The 26,084-nt window shown below is 47.7% G+C and overlaps 1 protein-coding gene across 1 annotated transcript in view; it reads left to right on the top strand.

Annotated features, from left to right (window-relative positions):
- The first annotated feature begins 2,514 nt into the window (after positions 1 to 2,514).
- SLC39A11 (solute carrier family 39 member 11) overlaps positions 2,515 to 26,084 on the top strand; it is a 401,122-nt gene continuing 377,552 nt past the window's right edge. Inside the window, exons 1-2 of the mRNA XM_082271821.1 lie at positions 2,515 to 2,581; positions 24,904 to 25,022. Of these exons, the coding sequence (XP_082127947.1) occupies positions 24,915 to 25,022 (108 nt within the window). The 5' untranslated portion in view covers positions 2,515 to 2,581; positions 24,904 to 24,914. The remainder of the gene's footprint in view (positions 2,582 to 24,903; positions 25,023 to 26,084) is intronic.

The following is a 26,084-nucleotide window of genomic DNA, read 5'->3' on the forward strand; positions in this document are numbered from 1 at the left end:
CAGGGATTCCCTCACTTTATAGGGGTTTCCTTTCATTTTGGAGGATTTTTCCACTTCCTGCTGTGGCTAAAGGACAGGAAGTGAAGAATAATCTTTATTAAACCAAGGTGAAGCTGCACTTGTATCCAAAAACCAATTACCATTAATAAAATAAAAAATCACTTTCAAAACACCCAGCAGCTGCACATATGTAGGATAAAAACCTAAAACGAATATAGAAAGGAAGGTGCTGCGCTAGAAACAAAATGAGTAAATTTCAGTCCAATACAATAGTAGATCCATCCATCCACCAGGGTCAGCTGTAAGGGCAATTAGGTGCTCCCACCACCAGATTACCTCCAACCACACTGCCTCTTACTGTCCTGATGTTAATACAAAGCATCCATATCCAAATCCCAGGCTCATCCCGTATACAGATCCACACCCAGTGATGGTCCTGGTTTCCAAAGAGCTTTCAGGGGAAGATCACCCAAAATCTCCAGACTCAGAGACCGATTCATACACTGACGAAACGCTGCATTGGGCGGGATTGGAGGGTGTGACGTCATCACGTCGAGGACGCAGTGGCCATTTTGTCGGTGGGAAACCGAACTACACGCAGATTACTGACCCTGCTCTGCATCTTTTTATTTGAGTGCATTAGCTTAATACATTTTTGATCTATAATCCCTACGTACTACTCTATGGGTGTGCTTTTATTCTTGGGGTCCACTGATACCTCTTCCCTGGGGATCGGTCTCTGAGTCTGGAAGTTTTGGGTGATCTTCCCCTGAGAGCTCGTTTGAAACCGGGACCATCACTGGCTGTGGATCTGAATACGGTATGAGCCTGGGATTTGGATATGGATGCTTTGTATTACCATCAGGACAGTAAGAGGCAGTGTGGTTGGAGGTGATCTGGTGGTGGGAGCACCTATTTGCCCTAACAGTTGACCCTGGTGGATGGATGGATCTACTATTGTATTGGACTGAAATTTACTCATTTTGTTTCTAGCGAAGAACACCAGTTCTGGTGACAACCGGGGATTTCCTTACTTTAGAGGAATTTCCTCTCACTTCCTGTATTGGCGTTATGGGACTGGAAATGAAGGGAAATCTTCCCCAATGGGACACAGATGGAGGAAAAACCTGACTGGGGTTATAATCCTCCTTTAGTCCCGGTTCACATTTGTGCGATACGGGAACTCTGCAAATATACATCGTGTTCCCGCATCGCATCGATACGCGGGGGGTGTCAATTAAAAGTTAACGACACCCCCAAATCGGATCGCATATCGCATTGCGATCTGCAAGTTCGCACAGAATCGGATCGCACTAGTGTGAACCACCATGCGATCCGATTCTGCTGGGGACCAAAAGAAGGGTCCTGTGCCTGTTTTAGTGCAATTGCGGTGCGAATTCAGCCATACAGACTGTATGGCTGAATTTGCACCGCACAGAGATCGCATGTAATTTTAGGAGCAGTGCGCTCAGAATTACATGCGATCTCTGTGATCGCAGAAATGTGAACTGGCACTTAAAGCGGAGTTCCGGGCACAGAAGTAATTTTTCAGTAAACATACCCCCGGGACAGTCAGGGCTAGCACATTCCACAATGGCTAGCCTCTGATCTGTCCCGGTTCGCACTTACCTGCAAGAAGAAATACTCACTTATAAAATTTCTTCCACAGCGTTTCCATTTCTCTTGTGGGCAGCTGAAGCCGGCGCGGTCCTCTTCTGTGTCTTCTTCCGCGTCTTCTTCTCCCAGAATGCGCCTGCACCGGCCCCTCTCGTCACTTCCGGTGCGGCGCCGCATTCCTCCACAGCTTCTGGGCATGCCCAGAAGCTGTTTAGCAGGGGAATGCGGCATTGCCCGGAAGTGACGAGCGTGGCCGGGTGCCGTCGCATTGATTCCTGGGAGCGATGACGTTCAGCTCCCAGGAATCATCGCAAGACAGGAAGTGACAGCGGAGCCGCGGCGCTGAGGGAGGAAGTACCCTGAGGTGAGTATTTACGATCTTCATTTACAAGGTGAGTAAACAAAAAAAAAAAAAAACCTAACTATCCAATTCCTTTTCAGGTGATGTCGAACTAGCGGAGGGGCACGAAAAAAAAATATCGATTTTGTGCCCGGAACTCCGCTTTAATCTATCCCAAAAAAAAAATTTTATGTTTTGCTTATAGTTCTACTTTATTGTGTAAAAACGTTCTGCTTTTTTTTTTTACATTTTGTGTTAAAAAAAAGTCTATATTTATAAACACATGCACATGATATAAATATTTACACAGGTGATGAAATCAGCAGATAAGAGGGACCCCTGGCAGTTTATTTTTACTTTTTTATAACATCCTCCCTCTTCTCTGCTCTTGTCTTTGCGGGTCTCTCCCTCCCGCGTCAGTTTTCTGCGGGAAACACAGGCGAGAACCTAAAAAATGAACGAGAGAAGTGAGTGACACGCACCGCGGCCAGTAGAAGTGAGAAGGGGGCGGTGACTTCGGCCCGGCAGCCAGTGGCGCGCAGGAAAGGCGGGGCGCCGGCTGTTTCTCAGACACGTGTACAGGGAAAGCAGGAAGTAGAGCTGATCAGCTGCAGCTGGGCAGAGGTGAGTGCAGGCTGTAAGGGGAGGGGAAGGGGTAGGTGGGTGCAAGCTGGGGGGTCAAAGGGCACCTTCAGCCTCTGAACTGCTGCAGGTGTCAGGAGCTCTCTATGGTGTCACTGAGGGACCTGCTTTGATCTCAGTGACCCTGTCACCATGGACATGGATAGTGGTGCCACCTCAGTCCTTTAAACCAGGACACACATTAATTACACAGGTTCTGGGGCTGATTAAGGTGGTAATTAAACTCATTAATTGTCTTATGTGCATTATATCAGCCACAGAACCGGTGTAATTCATGTGTATCCTGGTCTTAAGGGATGAGGGGCAACCCTAGATGTGCATCATGCAAATTGTTTGTCATCTCTGAGTCCTGTATTTTTTTATTTATTTTTTAACCCCCCCCCCCCTTATTCATTTGCCCCCAATGGGAAAATTCGGGTCACACGCCATCTGTGCAGCGAAGACAGTTTTTTTTTTTGCCCCATCTGTCTGCCGTAGCGCAGGAATCCAACGCTGCTAAATTTGATTGGATGAGAATCCTTTTTTTTTTGCCTGAACTGCAGCAGAATGCACACGATGTATGTGGTAAGCCCTACCAGGTTATCGGCTGTGCTCACATCTCTGCATGCCGCACAGTGCGGGGAGTTTTAGGAGCGTTTTCTTCATTTTGCGTTAATGATAATAAATAAAAACACACACACACATATATATATATATCAGTATCTCACAAAAGTGAGTACACCCCTCACATTTTTATAAATATTTTATTCTATCTTTTGACAACACTGAAGAAATGACACTTTGCTACAATGTAAAGCAGTGAGTGTACAGCTTGTATAAGAGCCGGTTCACATTGCAGCGACCCGACTTGCCGGGGCGACCTGCAAGGTCGCGGTGCACAGAGCGCACCGCGACCTCGGGGAGACCTGCACGGACTTCATATCATTGAAGTCAATGCAGGTCGCCTCCAGGTCGCCCCAAAGAAGCTCAGGACCCTTTTTCTAAGTTGGAGCGACTTGTGTCGCTCCTATTAGAACGGGTCCTGTGCTACTCTATGGCAGGCGACCCACGGCAACTTGTCAGGCGACCAGGTCGCCTGACAAGTCGCCCCAGTGTGAACGGGGTCTAACAGTGTAAATTTGCTGTCCCCTCAAAATAACTCAACACACAGCCATTAATGTCTAAACCACTGGCAACAAAAGTTAGTACACCCCTAAGTGAAAATGTTCAAATTGGGCCCAATTAGCCATTTTCCCTCCCCGGTGTCATGTGACTCGTTAGTGTTAGAAGGTCTCAGGTGTGAATGGGAAGCAGGTGAGTTAAATTTGGTGTTATCGCTCTCACTCTCTCATACTGGTCACTGGAAGTTCAACATGGCACCTCATGGCAAAGAACTCTCTGAGGATCTGAAAAAAAGAAATGTTGCTCTACATAAAGATGGCCTAGGCTATAAGAAGATTGCCAAGACCCTGAAACTGAGCTGCAGCACGGTGGCCAAGACCATACAGCAGTTTAACAGGACAGGTTCCACTCAGAACAGGACTCACCATGGTCGACCAAAGAAGTTGAATGCACGTGCTCAGCGTCATATCCAGCGGTTTTCTTTGGGAAATAGATGTATGAGTGCTGCCAGCATTGCTGCAGAGGTTGAAGGGGTGGGGGTGGGGGGGGGGGGGGGTCAGCCTGTCAGTGCTCAGACCATACGCCGCACACTGCATCAAATTGGTCTGCATGGCTGTCATCCCACAAGGAAGCCTCTTCTAAAGATGATGCACAACCAAGCCCGAAAACAGTTTGCTGAAGACAAGCAGACTAAGGACATGGATTACTGGAACCATGACCTGTGGTCTGATGAGACCAAGATGAACCTATTTGGTTCAGATGGTGTCAAGTGTGTGTGGCGGCAACCAGGTGAGGAGTACAAAGACAAGTGTGTCTTGCCTACAGTCAAGCATGGTGGTGGGAGTGTCATGGTCTGGGGCTGCCGGCACTGGGGAGCTTCAGTTCACTGAGGAGACCATGAATGCCAACATGTACTGTGACATACTGAAGCAGAGCATGATCCCCTCCCTTCGGAGACTGGGCCGCAGGGCAGTATTCCAACATGATAACGACCCCAAACACACCTCCAAGACCACCACTGCCTTGCTAAAGAAGCTGAGGGTAAAGGTGATGGACTGGCCAATCATCTCTCCAGACCTAAACCCTATTGAGCATCTGTGGGGCATCCTCAAATGGAAGGTGGAGGAGCGCAAGGTCTCTAACATCCCCAAGTTCTGTGATGTCGTCATGGAGGAGGACTCCAGTGACAACCTGTGAAGCTCTGGTGAACTCCATGCCCAAGAGGGTTTAGGCAGTGCTGGAAAATAATGGTGGCCACACAAAATATTGTCACGTTGGGCCCAATTTGGACATTTTCACTTAGGGGTGTACTCACTTTTGTTGCCAGCAGTTTAGACATTAATGGCTGTGTGTTGACTTATTTTGAGGGGACAACAAATTTACACTGTTATACAACTCACTACTTTACATTGTAGCAAAGTGTCATTTCTTCAGTGTTGTCACATGAAACGATAGAATAAAATATTTACAAAAATGTGAGGGGTGTACTCACTTTAGTGAGATACTGTATGTGGTGTGAACAAGCTCTACGGGTCCCCCTGAGTTACCAGCACATAGTCATGAATTCCTTCACTCGTCTCACTCCAATAATCAGTCCAGGGGTATTGGGTTGTTTTGTGGTTTTAATGTAAAATGGGGATAGGAGAAGGAAGTAGTGGGATACTCCAATTTAATTATAGACAATGTTAAGGACTCCTATCTTCTGATACAGCCAGGCTGTCAATTCACCCTGACACTTTGGATGAATTTGAATTGAGTCTCTTTCCCTAAGATGACTCGGTGAACAAACAATTATCTTCAGACACTCTCCCCAGTACCCTCTTTCTCTTCCTCTGCTGACACCTGTCCACTGACTATCCTATGAGCAGGGGTGGCCCCCCTCAGGTCAGGCCCCTTGACACGAGTCCCTGTACTCACAATACTTTAGTCCCAGGGTCTCCAGTGTCTTCCCCTCAGTCAGCTTTCCTGGACCTCAGGGTTCAGCTCCTCTCAACCGCTCCTCTGGAAGGCCTCCTGCGACCGCATGACACCTCTACAGAGGATTAGGCAGCCACCCCCTCCCTCCAGGACTCTGTTCTCCAGCCAAAGACCCCGCAGCACATGTGCTCCTGGCTTTTATACAGTATCCCATAATGCACCGAGGCGACCTGCCCTCTGCCAATCACCAGGATTGTATCAAAAGCCTATGCACCCATTCCTCAGGTTTCCTCCCACTGTCCAACATGCCTCCCTATTGGACCAGCATGAAACACTCTTCAGACTGAATGAATGGCATACTGAGCACAATGAGCAGACCTCACAAGCAGATCCTGCTCTCTGGTAGGCAGAGAACAATATAGATTTACCTGCAGCCCCTCTGATAAGCGGACAGAGCCAAAACTATACTCTCTCACTATCACCTACCTAGGAGGGTGCTACACCTCTTATTATATCATATTTACTAATGCTGACAGCATAAGGATTACAAATAGTGGATGTGGATTGCCGGCGGTCCGCTCCCGTTGTAATTATACACATCAGGGGCTGATCTGCGGGTGCGACGGACTTGATGTACACCGGCACCTGCTGATGCTGCGGTACACAGGCAGAACGGCAGTCTGTCAGTAAAGAAGGCATGGATCCCGTGTCTCTGCTAAGCAGGGACACCAATTCATGCATTCTCCTAGTACAAGCACCTCCCCCACAGTTGTAAAATGGGGGATGCAGGGGGGTGCAGAATGTGGGGTAATGGGGGGGTGCAGAATGTGGGCTAATGGGGGGGATGCAGGGGGTGCAGAATGTGGAGTAATTGGGGGGGGTGCAGGGGGAGCAAAATGTAGGGAATGTAGGGGGTGCAGAATATGGGGTAATGGGGGATGCAGGGGATACAGAATGTGGGTTAATGAGGGATGCAGGGGGTGCAGATTGTGGGGTAATGGGGGGATTCAGGCGGTGCAGAATGGGGGGATGCAGGAGGTGCAGAATGTGGTGTAATGGGGGGGGGGGTGCAGGGGTGCAGAATGTGAGGTAATCGGGGGATGCAGGGGGTGCAGAATGTGGGGTAATGGGGGGGGGGGTGCAGGGGGGCAGAATGTGGGTTAATGGGGGGGGCAGAGTGTGGGGGATGCAGGATGTGGGATAATGGGGGGATGCAAGAGGTGCAGAATGGGGGGTAATGGGGGGGGGATGCATGAGGTGCAGAATGTGGGGTAATGGGGGGGATGCAGGAGGTGCAGAATGTGGGGCAATGGGGGAATGCAGGGGGGCAGAATGTGGGGGGATGCAGGAGGTGCAGAATGTGGGGTAATGAGTGGGGGCAGAGTGTGGGGGGATGCAGGGGGTGCAGAATGTGGGGTAATGGGTAGTGCAGAATGTGGGATAATGGGGGGGATGCAAGAGGTGCAGAATGGGGGGTAATGGGGGGGATGCATGAGGTGCAGAATGTGGGGTAATGGGGGGGATGAAGGAGGTGCAGAATGTGGGGTAATGGGGGGATGCAGGAGGTGCGGTGCAGAATGTGGGGGGATGCAGAATGTGGGGGATGCAGGGGGTGCAGAATTTGGGGTAATGGGGGGATGCAGGGGGTGCAGAATGTGGGGTAATGGGGGGGGGGGGCAGAGCATAGGGTAATCAGTGGGGGCAGAGTGTGGGGTAATGGGGGGGATGCAGGGGGTGCAGAATGTGAGGTTAATGGGGGGGGGGGCAGAGTGTTGGGTAATGGGGGGTGCAGAATAAGGAATATTGGGGGATATAGGGATTGCAGAGTGTGGTATAATACGGTATATAGTGGGGAGTGGGGGGGGGGGGTACAGAGTAGGAGTCAGCGAATGGCCGCTTCCATCTGAGGCGTCTCACGTGTGTTTTGCTTTGTGACAGGTTTCCTTTAACAATGAAGTTTCCCTCTGTTTACTGTATACTCCTCTGTAATGTCTTACAGTATATAATGGAGAGACATAAATAAAAGATCATAATGATATGCGGCTGTCATAGATGATCGACATTTTGCCATGCTGTGGTGCGTGGGAAGAGATTCTCCCACAAATCTGCTGCTACTATTATTATTATTATTTTATTCTTACCTTTTAATATGTTCATACTTAATGGTCCCTCCTAAGTTCTACATAGAGGACGCTTTCCATAAATAAGAAGTTTAGCTCTGAGCATTGACCTGGGTGTCACAGGACAGGAAGTGAGGAAAAATCTCCACAATGGGGACACAGCAGTAAAAAAAAAAAAAAAAAAAAACTGACCAAGGCTTTAATTCCTCCCTCGGGTCAGTCTTGCACAATTGTAGCGGCTCCTCTCCTGGACTGAAATGGCTTCTCCCCCGAGGACTGGGCCGCCTATCTAATAGGGGCAACAGTGGCCTGTGCCTGCCCTGTATGTGTTGGCGCACATTGGGCTGCATTTGACAGAGTGAACATAATTAACAGACAGGGACAGAGCAGTTGTCACCCTGAAACAGGAAGTGCCTGAACAAGGATCTTTATGGCAGGATCACTGAGTATAATTTGAATGAAAGTCGCACATTTTAAAAGATGGAAAACAACTTTATTGACATGTTAGCTGTTATTTAGAGATTTTAGCGAGTAGGTTTAACCCCTTTGCTGCCACCGGCGTATATCACACCTGATCGCTTTCAGGGGCCCCTGGTAGTGCGCCTGCTCGCACCTTCTGTCATGTTTCCCCGGGCTCCGCTGTTCCACCTGCGGGCCCAAGACACCTTTGGTGGGTATCGCTGGGTAAAAGGAAGGGGAGAGCAGTGAACATCCAATCACTAATCTTTCCTAGCTAGAATGAAAAAAGACATGCATTGCGTTCAGCTATCATTCGATCTGCGCTCCATTAGCTCCAGGCAAAGACAGGCGAGACATCAGGGGTAAAGTAGACCAATTATATCTCATTAACAGGGGTCCAATAGACCTTCATATTCCCTCATATATCAAGGGTTGAATAGACCCCCTGAGATTCCCCCCATATCATGTCAAGGGTTAAATAGATCCCTTATATCTCATTAATTAGGGTCCAATAGACCCCTGATAACCCTTGATATTATATGGAGGGATGAGTAGACCCCAGATATCCCACAATATGATACCAAGGGTTGAATAGACCCCTGAGATCCCCCCCCCCATATCATGTCAAGGGTTAAATAGATCCCTTATATCTTATTAACTAGGGTCCAATAGACCCCTGATACCCCCCCATATGATATCAAGGGTTGAGTAGACCCCAGATATCCCCCAATATATATAATCAAGGGTTTAATAGACCCCTGATATGCAGCAATATGATATCAAAGGTTGAACAGACACCTGATATCCCCCCAATATGATACCAAGGGTTGAATGGACCCCTGATATCCAACCTTTGGTATCATATGGGGGGGGGAATAGATCCCTGAGATTCCCCCCATATCATGTCAAGGTTTAAATGGATCCCTTATAGCTCATTAACTAGGGTCCAATAGACCCCTGATATTCCCCCATATAATATCAAGGGTTGAGTAGACCCCAGATATCCCCCCAATATATATAATCAAGGGTTTAATAGACCCCTGATATCCCCCCAATATGATACCAAGGGTTGAATAGACCCCTGATATGCAGCAATATGATAGCAAAGGTTGAACAGACACCCGATGTCCCCCCAATATGATACCAAGGGTTGAATGGACCCCTGATATCCCCCCATATAATACCAAGGGTTGAATAGACCCCCTGATATTCCTCCCCCTTAATATGAATCCTAAGGGTTGAATAGACCCCTGATATCCCCCCATATCATATTAAGGTTTAAATAGACCCCTGATATTCCCCCATATATCAAGAGTCGAGTAGACCCCTGATTTCCCCCTATGTGATGTAAAGGGGCGAATAGACGCCTGATATCCCACTATATGATATTCCCCCCCCCCCCCCCCCCTATGTGATATCAAGGGGCGACTAGATGCCTCATATTGGTATGGTGTGAACCGAGCATATAGAGAACAATTGTTCTGATGGAGTCCTTGCATCCAGCACACCTGGTATGGATGAGCCCTTAGGCCCCTTTCACACATGCTGTCCGTTTGTCCACTTTCCATCCATCCGTTGACGGATGAAAAACGGACATCAATGTATCTCTATGTAAAAACGGATGATCATCTGTTTTCATCCGCTTCCGTCAATGTCCGTTTTTTTGAGCGGATGAATGCCCTATTTTTCATCCGTCAAAAAACAGATCGGATGAAAAACGGATAACAACTGACGAAAAACGGATGAAAAACGGATGACAACTGACGAAAAACGGATATGAACTGCGATGAAAACGGACGTTGACTAAAGACAAAAAACGTGACTGAACTGATGAACTGAATGGACCGTATAAGTGAAAGGGGCCTTAGAAACTCCCCCCCCCCCCTTTTTTTTTTTTTTTTTTTTTTTTTTTTTTATTATCTTTTCTCTCCCTTTTTTTCTCTTATTCTTTCTTTCTCTTTTTTTTTTCTCTCTGTCTTTTTCTTCTCCTTTTCTGTCTTTTTTTTTTTTTTTCTCTTTTTCCGTTTTTTTTTTTTCTCTCTTTTTCTGTCTTTTCTTTCTCTCTTTTTCCGTCTTTCTGTCTTTTTTTCTTTCTCTCTTTTTCTGTCTTTCTTTTTCTTTTTCTCTCGTTCTCCCTGCTGTTCATCACCTGCCGTTGTCTCTCCTTCATGCCGCGGCAATGAGTCTGATTGTAGAATCCTCATACGCTCATACGTGTGCCGGAGCTCAGATCCGTCTTCGCTCAGCATCTCCCTGTTTACATTGGTATGCGGCCGATAGGAGAGGCAGGTGGAAAGTCCTGTTGGATCACATTACCGTTCCGGGAAGCGATGCAAATTGAGTTATCCCAACTGTAATCTTTTCACCCCGTCGGATTTTATGCCTTGTTCACCGTGCAATGAAGGGTCACCCCTCTCAGGTTTTGGGCAGTTAAAGCCTAATTGAAGCTTTGCCATTGATTACTGAGAGGAACGGCCACCTCCCTGCATCAAATCTTCTTCAGTTGAATTCCTCTTCCCCTTTTAAAGCGCTATTAACTACTTGACCTCTAGGAGATTTACCCTCCTGAGCAGGCCATTTTTTTGCGATACGGCACCGCATTATTTTAACTGACAATTGCACTGTCATGTGACGCTGTACACAAATAAAATTGATGCCCTTTTTTTCACATGAATAGAGCTTTCTTTTGGTGGTATTTGATCACCTAAAAATGCTACATATTTTTGGTAAAAAGAAATCCCAATAAACGTATATTGATCTGTTTGCACAAAAGTTATGCTGTCTGCAAACTATGATATATGTACTGGAATTTTTATTTCTTTATTTTTATACTAGTAATGGCATCGATAAGCGAATTATGGAGGGACTGCAATATTGCGGCGACAATTTGGACACAAAGGGGTTTATATACTAAAGCTTTGCAGGGCAAAATTAGTCACAATTCTGCAGAGAAACCAATCAGCTTCTAACCTCAACTTGTTAAGCTTTGGCAATAAAACCTGGAATCTGGTTGGTTTCTCTGCTGAACTGTGACTAATTTTGCCCTCTCTAGCTTTAGTAAAGAAATCCCTGACACTTGTGACACTAATACAGTAATCAGTGCTAAAAATATGCACTGTCACTGTACTAATGGCACTGGCTGGGAAGGGGTTAACTTTGGGAGATCAAAGGGTTAAATGTGCTCCTAGCCAGTGCTTGTGTACAGTGGGGGGATTTGCTTTTAATAAGGGAAGGCATAGATCTGTGTCCCTGCTTTGCAGAAACACAAGAAACAATGCCCCCCTCTCCTCTTCCCCCCTCTCCTCTTCCCCCCTCTCCTCTTCCCCCCCTCTCCTCTTTCCCCCCCCCTCCTCTTCCCCCCCCTCCTCTTCCCCCCCCTCCTCTTCCCCCCCCTCTCCTCTTCCCCCCCTCTCCTCTTCCCCCCCCCTCTCTCTTCCTCTCCCCCCCTCTCCTCTCCCCCACCCTCTCCTCTCCCCCACCCTCTCCTCTCCCCCACTCTCTCCTCTCCCCCACCCTTCTCTTCCCCCACCCTTCTCTTCCCCCACCCTTCTCTTCCCCCACCCTTCTCTTCCCCCACCCTTCTCTTCCCCCACCCTTCTCTTCCCCCACCCTTCTCTTCCCCCACCCTTCTCTTCCCCCACCCTTCTCTTCCCCCCTCCCTCTTCTCTTCTCCCCCCCCCCTCTCCTCTCCCCCCCCTCTCCTCTCCCCCCCTCTCCTCTCTCCCCCCCTCTCCTCTCTCCCCCCCCTCTCCTCTCTCCCCCCCTCTCCTCTCTCCCTCCTCTCCTCTCCCCCCCCTCTTCTCTCCCCCTCCTCTCCTCTTCCCCCCCCCTCTCCTCTTCCCACCCCCCCTCTCCTCTCCTCTTTCCCCCCCCCCCTCTCCTCTCCTCTTTCCCCCCCCCCCCCTCTCCTCTCCTCTTCCCCCCCCCCCCCTCTCCTCTCCTCTTTCCCCCCCCTCTCCTCTCCTCTTTCCCCCCCCTCTCCTCTCCTCTTTCCCCCCCCCCTCTCCTCTCCTCTTTCCCCCCCCCTCTCCTCTCCTCTTTCCCCCCCCCCTCTCCTCTCCTCTTCCCCCCCCCCTCTCCTCTCCTCTTCCCCCCCCCCCTCTCCTCTCCTCTTCCCCCCCCCCTCTCCTCTCCTCTTTCCCCCCCCCTCTCCTCTCCTCTTTCCCCCCCTCTCCTCTTTCCCCCCCTCTCCTCTCCTCTTTCCCCCCCTCTCCTCTCCTCTTCCCCCCCCTCTCCTCTCCTCTCCTCTTTCCCCCCCTCTCCTCTCCTCTTTCCCCCACTCTCCTCTCCTCTCCTCTTTCCCCCCCTCTCCTCTCCTCTTTCCCCCCCCTCTCCTCTCCTCTTTCCCCCCCCTCTCCTCTCCTCTTTCCCCCCCTCTCCTCTCCTCTTTCCCCCCCCTCTCCTCTCCTCTTTCCCCCCCCTCTCCTCTCCTCTTTCCCCCCCCTCTCCTCTCCTCTTTCCCCCCCCTCTCCTCTCCTCTTTCCCCCCCCTCTCCTCTCCTCTTTCCCCCCCCTCTCCTCTCCTCTTTCCCCCCCTCTCCTCTCCTCTTTCCCCCCCCTCTCCTCTCCTCTTTCCCCCCCTCTCCTCTTCCTCCCCTCTCCTCCCCCCCCCCCTCTCCTCTCCTCTTATATGCTATCCGGCGCACAGCTGCCGCCCTGCAATTCACCCCCCGCCAGCCTCGCTCACCAGCCCAGCTCTGCGCCCCAAGCCCAACCTTTTTTAAGCCAATTAGAGCCTTCGGCTATAATCATGTGCTTAAAAAAAACTTGTAGAACCCGGTGTCCGGTGCCCCGCATGGAGATTAGGGGGAGGCACCCCTTATGGAATGGTCGTCGCTGCACCCTGTAGCAGAAAAACGGGGGCGGTCAGCAAATGGTTAAACCCAAAAGCAAAAATTTCTTATATTTCAGCTTACCGATGCTTAGATGTGGATGTACTATTTGACACTGACATGGGTCCTTGATCAGCTTTTTTTTCTATCGATGTAAAGCCTTTATCTGAAAAGGAACAAAACTGTAAAGTGTAAGATTTGGCTTCAATTTGTTAGTGTATCTAAAGCTGCTAGTCCATCCAACACTCCCCTACCCCCAGAATGACAATGCTGCTATCCAAAGGTGCTCCTTCATCTAGAGTGGGGGTGCTCTAATACAGGAGGTGTGTTACTGGCCAGATCACCAGGTAAAAACAGAGGAAAAGAGAGACTACAAAAAGAAAACAACTAACGTAAGTAACGTTGAGGAGCGTAGATGCAGTGGTCGGGTAACGTTGAGGAGCAGAGGCGCAGTGGTTGGGTAACGTTGAGGAGTGTAGACGCAGTGGTCGGGTAACGTTGAGGAGCATAGACGCGGTGGTCGGGTTACGTTGAGGAGTGTAGACGCAGTGGTCGGGTAACGTTGAGGAGCAGAGACGCAGTGGTCAAACGAAGAAACTTAATTCAGCAGATGAAAGACACATCATGCTTATTTCCCTTCCACATTGGAAGCTTTCCATCAGTGCCATCAGCACAGAACTGGTGGAATCTAGTGGTACCCAAGTACACCCATCTACTGTCCAGAGAAGTCTGGCCAGAAGTGGTCTTCATGGAAGAATTGTTGCCAAAAAGACTCCGACATGGAAACGCGGCTAAGCGACTCGACTATGCAGGAAAACATAAGAACTGGGGTGCAGAAAAATGACAGCAGGTGCTCTGGGCTGATGAGTCACAATGTAAGATATTTGGCTACAGCAGGAGGCAGTTTGTTGGGGGAAGGGCTGGAGAGCCGTACAATGACTGTCTGCAGCCAACTGTAAAGCATGGTGAAGGTTCCTTGCAAGTTTGGGTGCTGCAATTCTGCAAATGGAGATTTGGTCAGAATCAATGGTGTCCTCAATGCTGAGAAATACAGGCAGATACTTCCCCATTATGCCATACCATCAGGGAGGTGTGTGATTGGTGCCAAATTTATTCTGCAGAAAAAACAACAATCCAAAGCATTCAGCCAATGTAATTGATAACTGTCTTTTAGTGTAAAGAAGAACAATGAGTCCTGGAAGTGATGGTTTTGCCCACACAGAGCCCTGATCTCACCATCATGGAGTCTGTCTGGGATGCCATGAAGAGATCTGAGGCAGCCAACATCCACAGAAGATCTGTGATTAGTTCTCCAAGATGTACATAGAACATCCTACCTGCCGAGTTCCTTCAAATACTGTGTGCAAGTCTACCTAGAAGAATCGATGTTGGTTTGAAGACAAAGGGGGGTAACATCAAATTATTTATTTGATTTGGGTTTCTCTCTGGCTCTCTATTAACACTTTGAATTCTCAAAGCGTTCCTCATTTACAGTAGGGTTCTCCAAACTTTCTGAACAAAGGGCCTCCAGAATTTAGGAGGGCCAGACTAGGGCCAGTGGGGGTAGAACATGCCCCAGTTTTGGCGTCAGTGGATGGCATTCTGCTTCAGCTTTGGTGCCAGTGGGAGTATTTCTGCCCCATCGTTGGAGGCGGTGGGAGGAATTCCGCCCCATCGTTGGAGGCGGTGGGAGGAATTCCTCCCCATCGTTGGAGGCGGTGGGAGGAATTCCCCCCCCCATCGTTGGAGGCGGTGGGAGGAATTCCGCCCCATCGTGGGAGGAATTCCGCCCCATCGTGGGAGGAATTCCGCCCCATCGTTGGAGGCGGTGGGAAGAATTCCGCCCCATAGTTGGAGGCGGTGGGAGGAATTCCGCCCCATAGTTGGAGGCGGTGAGAGGAATTCTGCCCCATCGTTGGTGGCGGTGGGAGGAATTCTGCCCCATCGTTGGTGGCGGTGGGAGGAATTCTGCCCCATCGTTGGTGGCGGTGAGAGGAATTCTGCCCCATCGTTGGTGGCGGTGGGAGGAATTCTGCCCTATCCTTGGAGGCGGTGGGAGGAATTCTGCCCCATCGTTGGAGGCGGTGGGAGGAATTCTGCCCCATCGTTGGAGGCGGTGGGAGGAATTCTGCCCCATCGTTGGTGCCGCTGGGAGGAATTCTGCCCATCGTTGGTACCGCTGGGAGGAATTCTGCCCCATCGTTGGTACCGCTGGGAGGAATTCCGCCCCATCGTTGGTACCGCTGGGAGGAATTCCGCCCCATCGTTGGTACCGCTGGGAGGAATTCCGCCCCATCGTTGGTGCCGCTGGGAGGAATTCCGCCCCATCGTTGGTGCCGCTGGGAGGAATTCCGCCCCATCGTTGGTGCCGCTGGGAGGAATTCCGCCCCATCGTTGGTGCCGCTGGGAGGAATTCCGCCCCATCGTTGGTGCCGCTGGGAGGAATTCCGCCCCATCGTTGGTGCCGCTGGGAGGAATTCCGCCCCATCGTTGGTGCCGCTGGGAGGAATTCCGCCCCATCGTTGGTGCCGCTGGGAGGAATTCCGCCCCATCGTTGGTGCCGCTGGGAGGAGTTCTGCCCCATCGTAGGTGCCGCTGGGAGGAATTCTGCCCCATCGTTGGTGCCGCTGGGAGGAATTCCGCCCCTTCGTTGGTGCCGCTGGGATGGATTCTGCCCCATCGTTGGTGCCAGTAGATGAAATAGTACCTGCAAGGGACAGATGAAAACAAGCAAAGGGCTGTGTCTGGCCCCCTGGCCTCAGTTTGGACACCCTTTGATTTACAGCATTAGCATCACACCTGCCTAAAACTTTTGATGTGTGAGGTCGGCGTCCATAGGGAAAACAAATTCAGAAAGGCGCAACCGTGGTGAACGTCGGTTGTTTTCGAGCAATCTCAGCAGTCATGTTTTGCAAAAGTGGAACATCTACAAGTTTACTGACCTTTTATCACATTAACATTTAAAGTCGGAAAATAGCTTGACGGAGGTCTAGAGATTCCATCCCAACAAAATCCACCAAAAATATTCCCCTTGTTCCTCTCTCCATTGCTGATCCAGCTTCATTCATCTTCAGCTGTATGTATAACAGCAAAGGAAAGGTTTTCATACAGCCGCTGTCAGTAGGACGTTGCAGAGATTCCGATGGTATCGTTGGACTCTGCAGACTTCAAATAAACAAGGACAGAGGAGCCGGGGCTGTGAGCGCGGTGACAGAGACAGCAGACACCTCATCTGGGTTTACTCACCCCCCCTCCCCCTCCCAGAAGGCTCTGATCCAGGCAGAGGGGACGTCGCCATCCCCAATGATGGTGACGCGATGACATTCGGTGGGGATCAGGTTGTGCGGCTGCGGTGACAGGAGAGCCCAGGGACACAATCTGCTGTCCTTTTGGAGATGTCAGACCATACTGGTGCCGCTCTCATGGCAATAGGATGGTTAATCATACATGTCATTTTTAGCTGCTTATAAAATTCAGGAATGTGTATGTAAAAATACCAGCAGACACAGAGAAAATAGGATCCTTCACTTTATATCGCTCCATGCTGTGCTGCCATTACTGACTTCTCTTGAAAATACTTCGTACCTGGCTTCCCTCTGGGGAAGGAAAAGATGACCAATGTATGGCCTGCCTTATTCCTCGCTCCACTTGCAGCCAGCACTCTCCTCCCAATATCCTGGAATATGAAGAGGTCCCCGCAATCCTCCTAAACAAGGCCGGACTGGTGGTCCTGCACTGTACATGATGACATCACAGAAATACGACTTGCTTGGCAGGAGAGTGATGCTTCTTTAGGGAAATAAATGCAGAAATTGTACAAATCCTGGGATACAGAGGAATAGGGTAATTATTTGTAGTTATTTACTTCCTTGGTTATTCTAAACCCATTGTTTATAAACATCGTTCAGATGAGAGAGAGAGAGAGCGGGAGCGAGAGCAATTCAAAGTGACATTGCTTTATAAACTTTGATCAGTATAGCATCAAGTCAGACTCCTGGAATATTGATCTGGTCAGTTAAGTAGCAGAGAGGATTGTTAATCAGTTTCAGCTGCTTTGATGTTAATGAAATTAACAGGTGCACTAGATGGGCAACAATGAGACAACCTCCAAAACAGGAAGGGTTTTACAGGTGGAGGACACTGACATTTTTTTCCCTACTCCTCTTTTCTGTTTTTCACTAGTTTTGCATTTGGTTAGGGTCAGTGTCACTACTGGTAGCATGAGGAGATACCTGGGCCCTATAGAGGTTGCACAGGCAGTCCAACACCTCCAGGACGGCACATTAATATGTGCCATTGCCAGAAGGCTTGCTGTGTCTCCCAGCACTGTCTCAAGAGCATGGAGGAGATTACAGGAGACAGGCAGTTACTCTGGGAGAGCTGGACAGGGCCATAGAAGGTCCTTAACCCATCAGCAGGACCGGTATCTGCTCCTTTTGTGCAAGGAGAACCAGGATGAGCACTGCCAGAGCCCTACAAAATGACCTCCATCAATACACCAAACAACCAGAAACAGACTTCATGAGGGTGGCTTGAGGGCCCGATGTCCTAGTGGGCCATGTGCTCACTTCCTGGCACCATGGAGCTGGATAGGCATTTGCCATTGAACACCAGAAGAGGCAGCTCCACCACTGGCACCCTGTGCTTTTCACAGATGGGAGCAGGATTGCCCTGAGCACATGTGACAGACGTGGAAGGGTCAGGAGAAGCCATGGAGAACATTATGCTGCCTGTAACATCGTTCAGCATGACTGGTTTGGTGGTGGGTCAGTGATGGTCTGGGGAAGCATATTCATGGAGGGATGCACAGACCTCTACAGGCTAGACAATGGCACCCTGACTGCATTAGGTATTGGGATGAAATCTTTGGACCCATTGTCAGACCCTACGCTGGTGCAGTGAGTCCTCCTGGTGCACAACAATGCCCAGCCTCATGTGGAGAGAGTATGCAGCCAGTTCCTGGAGGATGAAGGAATTGATACCATTGAATGGCCCCCACACTCGTCTGACCTAAATCCAATAGAAAACCTCTGGGATATTATGTTTCGGTCCATCCGATGTCGCCAGGTTGAACCTCAGTCTGTTCAGGAGCTCAGTGATGCCCTGGTCCAGATCTGTGAGGAAATACCCCAGGAAACCATCTGCCGTCTAATTAGGAGAATGCCCCAACATTGTCAGGCATGCATACAAGCACGTGGGGGCCATACAAACTACTGAGTGCGAATCTGAGTTGCTGCAATGAAATTTCAGCAAAATGGACTAGCCTGCTGCATCATTTTTTCACTTTGATTTTCAGGGTGTCTTTGAATTCAGCCCTCTGTAGGGTGATAATTTTCATTTCCATCAAACAATGTGGCATCCTTTCCTTCCTAACACATTACCCAGTCCATACCAGTATAGATCCTAACACATTACCCAGTCCATACCAGTATAGATCCTAACACATTACCCAGTCCATATCATCAGTATCGATGTCCAGCATGATATTTTTCCCCACTGAGATCTGATGTGTTTTCAAAGTGTTTCTTTAAATTTTTTGAGCAGTGTACAAAGTAACATTGTTTATAAACATTGATCGGACAGAAAATCAAGAGCTACAAATTAACATTGTTTGTTTACCAACATTGATCAGACAGAAAATGGAGAGATAAAAAGTAACATTGTTTCTAAACCTCGATCAGATAGAAAAGAGATACAAAGTAATATTATTTATAAACATTGTGCAAAGGGGAGAGGGAGAGATACAAATTAACACTTGTGGCAGTGTGGTTCCCTGCCAGAGTCTAAATATAGGTTATAACCCAGGATTTGTCAACCAGGCAGGTTGAGGGGCCGCAGGGGGTTCGCTTAACCTCTTAGTGACCAGCCCATTGTAGCTTTACTGCTACAGGGCAGCCGCTCGGCACATTCTGCTCTTCCAGGTAGGGGGTACACGGGTGCGCTGCTTCTCCTATTAGTCACAGCAGACGCCAATCAGCGAGTACCGGCCAATGGATGCCCGCCGGCACCCGCTGATCGGCAAGGAGAGCGACTGGACAGAGCTCTGCCTATGTAAACAACACAGAGCTCTGCCCTGTCAGTGGGGATGTGGTGGATTTTGTTTCCCTGCAAAGCACATCTCTTGGAGCTGGTTCACACTAATCCGACTCAGTCGCCCCAACTTTGGGCGACTTTGAAGTTGCCCCGAGTTTGGGCGACTTTGAGCACGTGCAGCACGACTTCATGGCGGCTTGCAAACGACTTCTCATAATAGAAGTCAATGCAAGTCGCTCCGACTTCGCCCAAAAATAGTGCAGGAACCTTTTTCTAAGTCGGAGCGACTTGAGTCGCTCTGTTTAGAACAGTTCCATTGCACAGAATGGAGCGCTACTTGTCAGGCGACCAAGTCGCCTGACAAGTCAGATTAGTGTGAACCGGCTCTTAGTGAAAGCAGCACAGAGTAAACCCAAAAAGAAACACTGGTTAGGCACACATTTAACCCTTTGATCCCCCTAGATGTTTAATCCCTTCCCAGCTGGTTTCATTAGTACAGTGACAGTGCATATTTTTAGCACTAATCACTGTATTAGTATCACTGGTTCCCACAAAGTGTCAGATTGTCTGCCACAATATCGCAGTCCCGCTTTAAGTTCGCCGATCACCGCCATTACTAGTATAAATAAATAAAAATTGCAGTATACAGCCCTGGTCAAAGTTTTTGAGAATGACACAAATATTGATTTTCACAAAGTCTTCTGCTTCAGTGTTTTTAGATCTTACTATGGGATAGTGAAGTGTAATTACAAGCATTCCATAAGTGTCAAAGGCTTTTATTGACAATTTAAAGCGGTTGTATCCTCACTATTAAAAAAAAAACAAAAAAAACAAAAACAAACCCTGCAAGACAAAGGCATAATGAGCTAGTATGCATGAGCTAGTATGGATGAAAAACGGACACCCGTGTATTTCTATGGGTACGTGGATGTTAGTGGATGAACATCCACTGATATCTGACTTCATTAAAGCGGAGTTCCAGCCTAACCGCACACTCACCTGTCCCACGGTCCAGCGATGCGCTGTCTTCTCCCTCTCTGCTCCGCGGCGCCGGCATCACTGATGTGGGCACCCGGCTGTGACAGTTTGCGGCTTCACAGCCGGGTACGCACTGCGCGAATGCGCGAGTTGCGCTACCCGTCATGATTGGCCGGCAATCTTCTGGGACCTCTGACATGTCCAAGAAGATTGCAGGGAGGGAGGGAGAGAGGAGAACTTCCGCTCAGGGCGCCGCGGCGCTCCGAGTGGAAGTGGGAGCGGGTACCTGTCATAATTAGGTACCCGCTCCCCCCCCCCCCCAAAAATGACATGCCAAATGTGGCATGTCAGGGGGTTAGAACTATTTAAAGCGGAAGTTCCACTTTTGGGTGGAACTCCGCTTTAACTTCCATTTTTTTAAACGGAAGAAACCCCCTTACTTTTTCTTCCGTTTTAAAAAATGGAAGTGGACCTGAACGGATGTCAGCGGACAAACGGTCCGTTTTTTGCATCCATTTTTGCAGTGGTTGTTAGGGGCCGGCACCTGCCGGTGTCCTAACCACCGGATGACTCATCAGCTGTCAGCGGGCTTTCCCGCTGACAGCTGATTGTAAAAACAATTGCTGCCAATTTAAAAATTATGGAGAAAAAAAAAAACTGCGTGGGGTCCCCCACATCCATACCAGTCCCTAAAAATCTAGATAGAGCTATAGATAGAGATATATCATTTTGGAAGACTATATAATGAAGCCTTTGCTTGTCCTTTTTAAAAAAAAAAAAAAAAGCCAATAGATGTATTCATCTTAAATAATGACAAAATTATCGCTCAGTAAACCTGTCCATAGCAGGCATGTAAAAACTGCTCTGATCCATAGGGGGCTGTATTGGGGGTGAAGTGGTTAAGAGCAATTACCATGTTCCCCTTCTTTTTAATTTTTTTTTTTTTTACATCTAAAAAGGGCAGAGTAACATTTTTACCTATTTTAGCGCTGTATCTAGCCGGTCGCCGTGGTTACAGCTAATGACTAGCAAATCGACTCACAAATTAGGCAGATTGTTTGCATCTCGTAAATATATCTATATGCAGATTTGTCTATTCTGCAAACTATTTTACATCTCATGAAATATGAATGCAAATATATAGGACATTAAAGTTTTTATGTCTGAGCCTAACTAAAAAAATATATATTCAGTACATCTCTGCAATTTATGAACATTTCCCCAGGATTTGTGTGTTTTTTTTAAATGTTTGAAAGAACAGTAAAATCCCTGTCTAACTGCCAGAAATCAAGTGCGCTTCTCACTTCCAGTTTTAAGCCCCGTACACACGTACCGATCGTCGGCCGAACGATCGGCCGTCTTTTGTCCCCGGGCTGTCGGTGTCTGTTGAAGTGCAAAAGACTGCACAAGAATTTTGTCCGCCGACTACAGCCGACTGCAGAAGTGATGTCATGTGATGGTTAACTTTCCCTGTGTTTTTTCTTTTCTGAGCATGCCCAGTCTTGCAAATCTGCTGTCTGTCGGCCGAATTCTGTATTGACTTGCGAACAATCGGCCGTTCTGGTGTCAGCATACAAAAATTTAAATGCTTGCACAACAGATTCTTTTCGGCCGAAAGTGCGCTGTCGGCTTTCGGAAGCATCATACTAACAAGCCGAAAATCGGCCGATCGTTCGTCGGCCGAAGCTTTTCGGCCGACAAACTGCACGTGTGTACGGGCCTTAAGTGACAACACTACTCCTGCTGCTCTGAAGTGCTAATGTCACGTACCTTGGTGGGGGCCTAAGTGGTGAGGTGGGCAGCTCTGGTCCAAACACACCTGTATGTGGGGACGGGAGTGTGAGGCTCAGGGTAGCATGGGTTCCGATAACCTGATCAGTAAAGATGGTCTGCAGGGATGGTGGCAGCTATGGGTAGGGGAAAACCTCATGATCAGCAGTGGTACGCTTTCCGTGCACCGATGGAATGGGACCTGAAAGGCACGTCTGGTAGGTGGAAAAAAACAGATTCTGGAGGAGCAGGCAGAGAGACATAGTCTGGAAGCTGGAGCCAAGGTTATACAGGGTTGGACAAGTCTGGAAGCTGGAGCCAAGGTTATACAGGGTTGGACAAGTCTGGAAGCTGGAGCCAAGGTTATACAGGGTTGGACAAGTCTGGAAGCTGGAGCCAAGGTTATACAGGGTTGGACAAGTCTGGAAGCTGGAGCCAAGGTTATACTGGGTTGGACAAGTCTGGAAGCTGGAGCCAAGGTTATACTGGGTTGAACAACTAAAAGAGGAGACGTGATCAGGAGCCAAGCCAGGGTCGTATACGGGTAACTAGTAGCAGTGGAAGCAAATTTGGGAGACAAGCCAAGTCAAACACAGAAGATCAAGCAAGAGTGAGGTCAGGCAACAAGCTGGGATCAGGAACAGGAGAAAGTCAGAGGATCTCCAGGAGAAAGTCAGAGGATCTCCAGGATTAAGCCAAGTCAGTAATGGGTAATCAGGCAGCAGGGTAACTGGAAAAAAATTCCCCTGGAAGAGCATAGAGCTGCCACATCCCTAAACTAAAAACAAAGCACACTACCAATACCCCTTGGGACTATAAGTCCGCAATCAAACATTGACCATCTTTAATCAATTCCCGTCTGGCCAATTTTACTTTATGAAATGGATCCATTCAGTGTTTACTATTGTGGTTAGCTGTGATCGGCCACACCTAATCACTTGATCCAGATGGGCTGTGTCTGTACAATGTGATCGCTGTGACCAATCACAGAGATCAACACAATAGTACACAATGAATGTAAGCCATCCATTGTGTACAGTTGTCATATGATCTTCTGCGATTGGTCACAGCGATCACATGATAGCGGCAGGGGGCCGGTACACTAATCTGTCATCCGTTGTGTCCGGTAGACACAGCGGGTGACAGATCACCCCACAGTGCAGCCTGTGGGGTGGGTGCACAGCACGATCCAGGGAGGACTTCATATGATGTCCAGCTGGATCTAGAGCAGTCCTGCCTGGCTGTCATTTGACTATAGCGACATTCGGCGCTGTCCATCACACGCTGTTTATAATGGGCACAGCAAATGACAGATTAGTGTATGGTCCCGCTGCCAATATCATTTGATTGCTGTGATCCAATCACGTGACAATTGTACACAGTGGATTGCTTCTATGTATGCCATTCATTGTGTACTATTGTGTTGATCTCTGTGATTTGCCACAGTGATTACATGATACAGACACAGCCCACCTGTATCATGTGATTAGCTGTGGACAATCAAAGCTAATCACAATAGTAAAAACTGAATGAATCCATTTCATTCAGTAAAAATGGTTATTTAGAACAGTGATATTCACTGTTCTACGCAATCATAGTGTGCAAAAAAAAAAAAAACCCACTATATTAGTAACACTTTATTGCTCTGGTCACAGTATGTAAAGAAAATTGTAAATAAAAAGATTTAATAAAAATTGAAAATAAAATGAATAGCACCAGTCAGTGTCCCTGATCACCGCCACAACAGTTATGTGATGTTACTGTACTGCACTGGTGACAATATGTAAAAAACAAATTGTGAATTTATTATTATTTTATAATCTCTTCATTTTCCAAAAAAATTTAGATGAAAAATTACAACTTCAAAAACTCGCCATGCCTCTTACTAAATAACTTTGTCTAGTTTCTGAGAAGGGGTAATTTGGGAGATATTTATACTGTCTTAGCATTTTTCAGGCCTCAGGAATTTTATTTATATACAGTATGTATATGTATATATATATATATATATATATATATATATATATATATATATATATATATATATATATATATATATATATATATATATATATATATAGATAATAATACCATAGTTTGTGGACTCTATAACTTTCCTACTAAATCATATATACTGATTTGGATTATTTTCACAAAATAAATGTTGCAGTATACACCTTCAGTATACACCTTGGCCTAAATTCATAAACGAATATTTATTTGCAAAATGTTGTAACAAACAAAGAAAGATTTTATTTATTTATTTATTTATTTTTTTTGGTTCTTTTTTGTTTGTTTAGTAAAAAATAAAAAAAAAACCCAGTGGTGATTAAATACCACCAAAAGACAGTCCTATTTGTGTAGAAAAAAAAAAGATTAATATTTCTTATGGGTACACTGTTGCATGACCGCGCAATTTTCATTCAAATTGCGATCGCGCTGAAAATTGGCCTGGGCAGGAAGGGGGTGAAAGTGCCCGGTATTGAAGTGATTAAAGAGAAATTACATGGGGAAATGTATTGCAGAGAGAGAGGTACTAAACTTATTTTTATTTTATTTTTCCAGACCTACCCTACTCTTTAAAAATACTAAAGTCTTGTTTTTTTTTTTTTTTGTATGAAAATAACAAACATGTTATACTTGGCTAATCCATAAAATGGTTTTGCACAGAGTTGCCCCGATCCTCCTATTCTTAGGGCCCCTCTTCGGCACTCCTGGCCCCTCCCTCCTGCTGAGTGTGTATTGGGACATGCGACCCAGCCCCGCCCCCCCCCCCCTCCTCATTGGCTTACTTACTTTGACAGCAGCAGGAGCCAATGGTGCCCGCTTCTGTGTCTCAGCCAATCAGGAGGGAGAGTCCTGGACAGCCGAATCTCTCGTACAACATCTCTGGATCAAAATGGGGCTCAGGCAAGTATTAGACGGGACTGAGACATTGAATGCACCTTCTGCCTTTACAACCACTTTACAAATTGTGTGTCTCATGGACTTTGGACACGGGTTTTGTCATCACTAGCTACTAGAGTTTTATCAGCGGGCATGTCTGAAGCATCCATTGTAAAAATAGAAATAAGCCTGTGTGTTTGTGTTTGCAGGAAGCGGTGGGATGATCGAAGGATACAGTCCTGTTGTGCAGTCCCTGCTGGGGACTTTGTTCACATGGGGTCTGACGGCAGCTGGGTCGGCTTTGGTGTTTGTCTTCTCCACGGGCCAGGTGAGTGGAACTGAAAATAGGAGACACACATTCATTGTATAGAATTTTTTTTTTTTCTTTGCTTGTGTTTAATTTAATGTCTTAACCCCCTGGGGCCAGCCACACGCAGGTAAAAATGTGGCCTCTCGGCAGGTAGCCCTTGGTGCCGAGCGGCCGTATATTTGCGTGAATTCGTGTAAATACAACTGTGCTGAGGGCTCGCTAACGCACAGTTTCGGGTGGCTAATGGAAAGCTCCCGATCACTACCGATCATGTAACCGCCATGACAGTCAATTACAGCAGTCACATGATCATAAACCCCACCCCGCCTCCCGGCATGCTAAACCCCTAAAGGGTCAGGAAGCACCGGTGCCCAGAGGTTAAAGCGAACATTTAATCTGCTTATTATACTTTTGTCTTCTCTGGTCCTTTGCTGGTGGGAGGGACCCCTAGGATGCTGTACACACAGTGATCTTGGGGGGCTGTTAGCTCAGTGCTAGAAGCAATCTAAGTGAGTCCATTCTAGATTGAACTATGGTTTTAAAGCTTGCCAGCGCACTTTTATTAACCAATCAATTTCAGTACTGGTCACTTTTACCCCCTTCCTGCACAGACCAATTTTCAGCTTTCGGTGCTGTTGCATTTTGACAATTGTGCAGTCATGGAACTCTGTACCTAAACAAAATTGTTATCAATTTTTTTTGAGACAGATGGAGCTTCCTTTTGTTGGCATTTAATCACCACTGGGCTTTTTATTTTTTGCTAAACAAAAAAAAGACCCACAATTTTTCAAATTCTTTGTTTCTGTGGCCGCACTAATATACAGTGCTGATGGGCACTTAGAGGTGGCACTGATGGGCAGCATTTTATGGGCACTGATAGAAAAAAAAATATGATAGAGAGAGAGCTAGATGGATACACACACCTTGCCCAAAAAAATTAAAGGAACACTTTGAAAACACATTAGATCTCAATAGGGAAAGATATCATGTTGGATATCTATGCTGGTATGGACTGGGTATTGTGTTAGGAAGGAAAGGATGCCACATCCTTTGATGGAAATGAAAATTATCACCCTACAG

This window comes from Pelophylax lessonae, assembly GCF_965119305.1.
Source record: "Pelophylax lessonae genome assembly, chromosome: 11".
Taxonomy (NCBI): domain Eukaryota; kingdom Metazoa; phylum Chordata; class Amphibia; order Anura; family Ranidae; genus Pelophylax; species Pelophylax lessonae.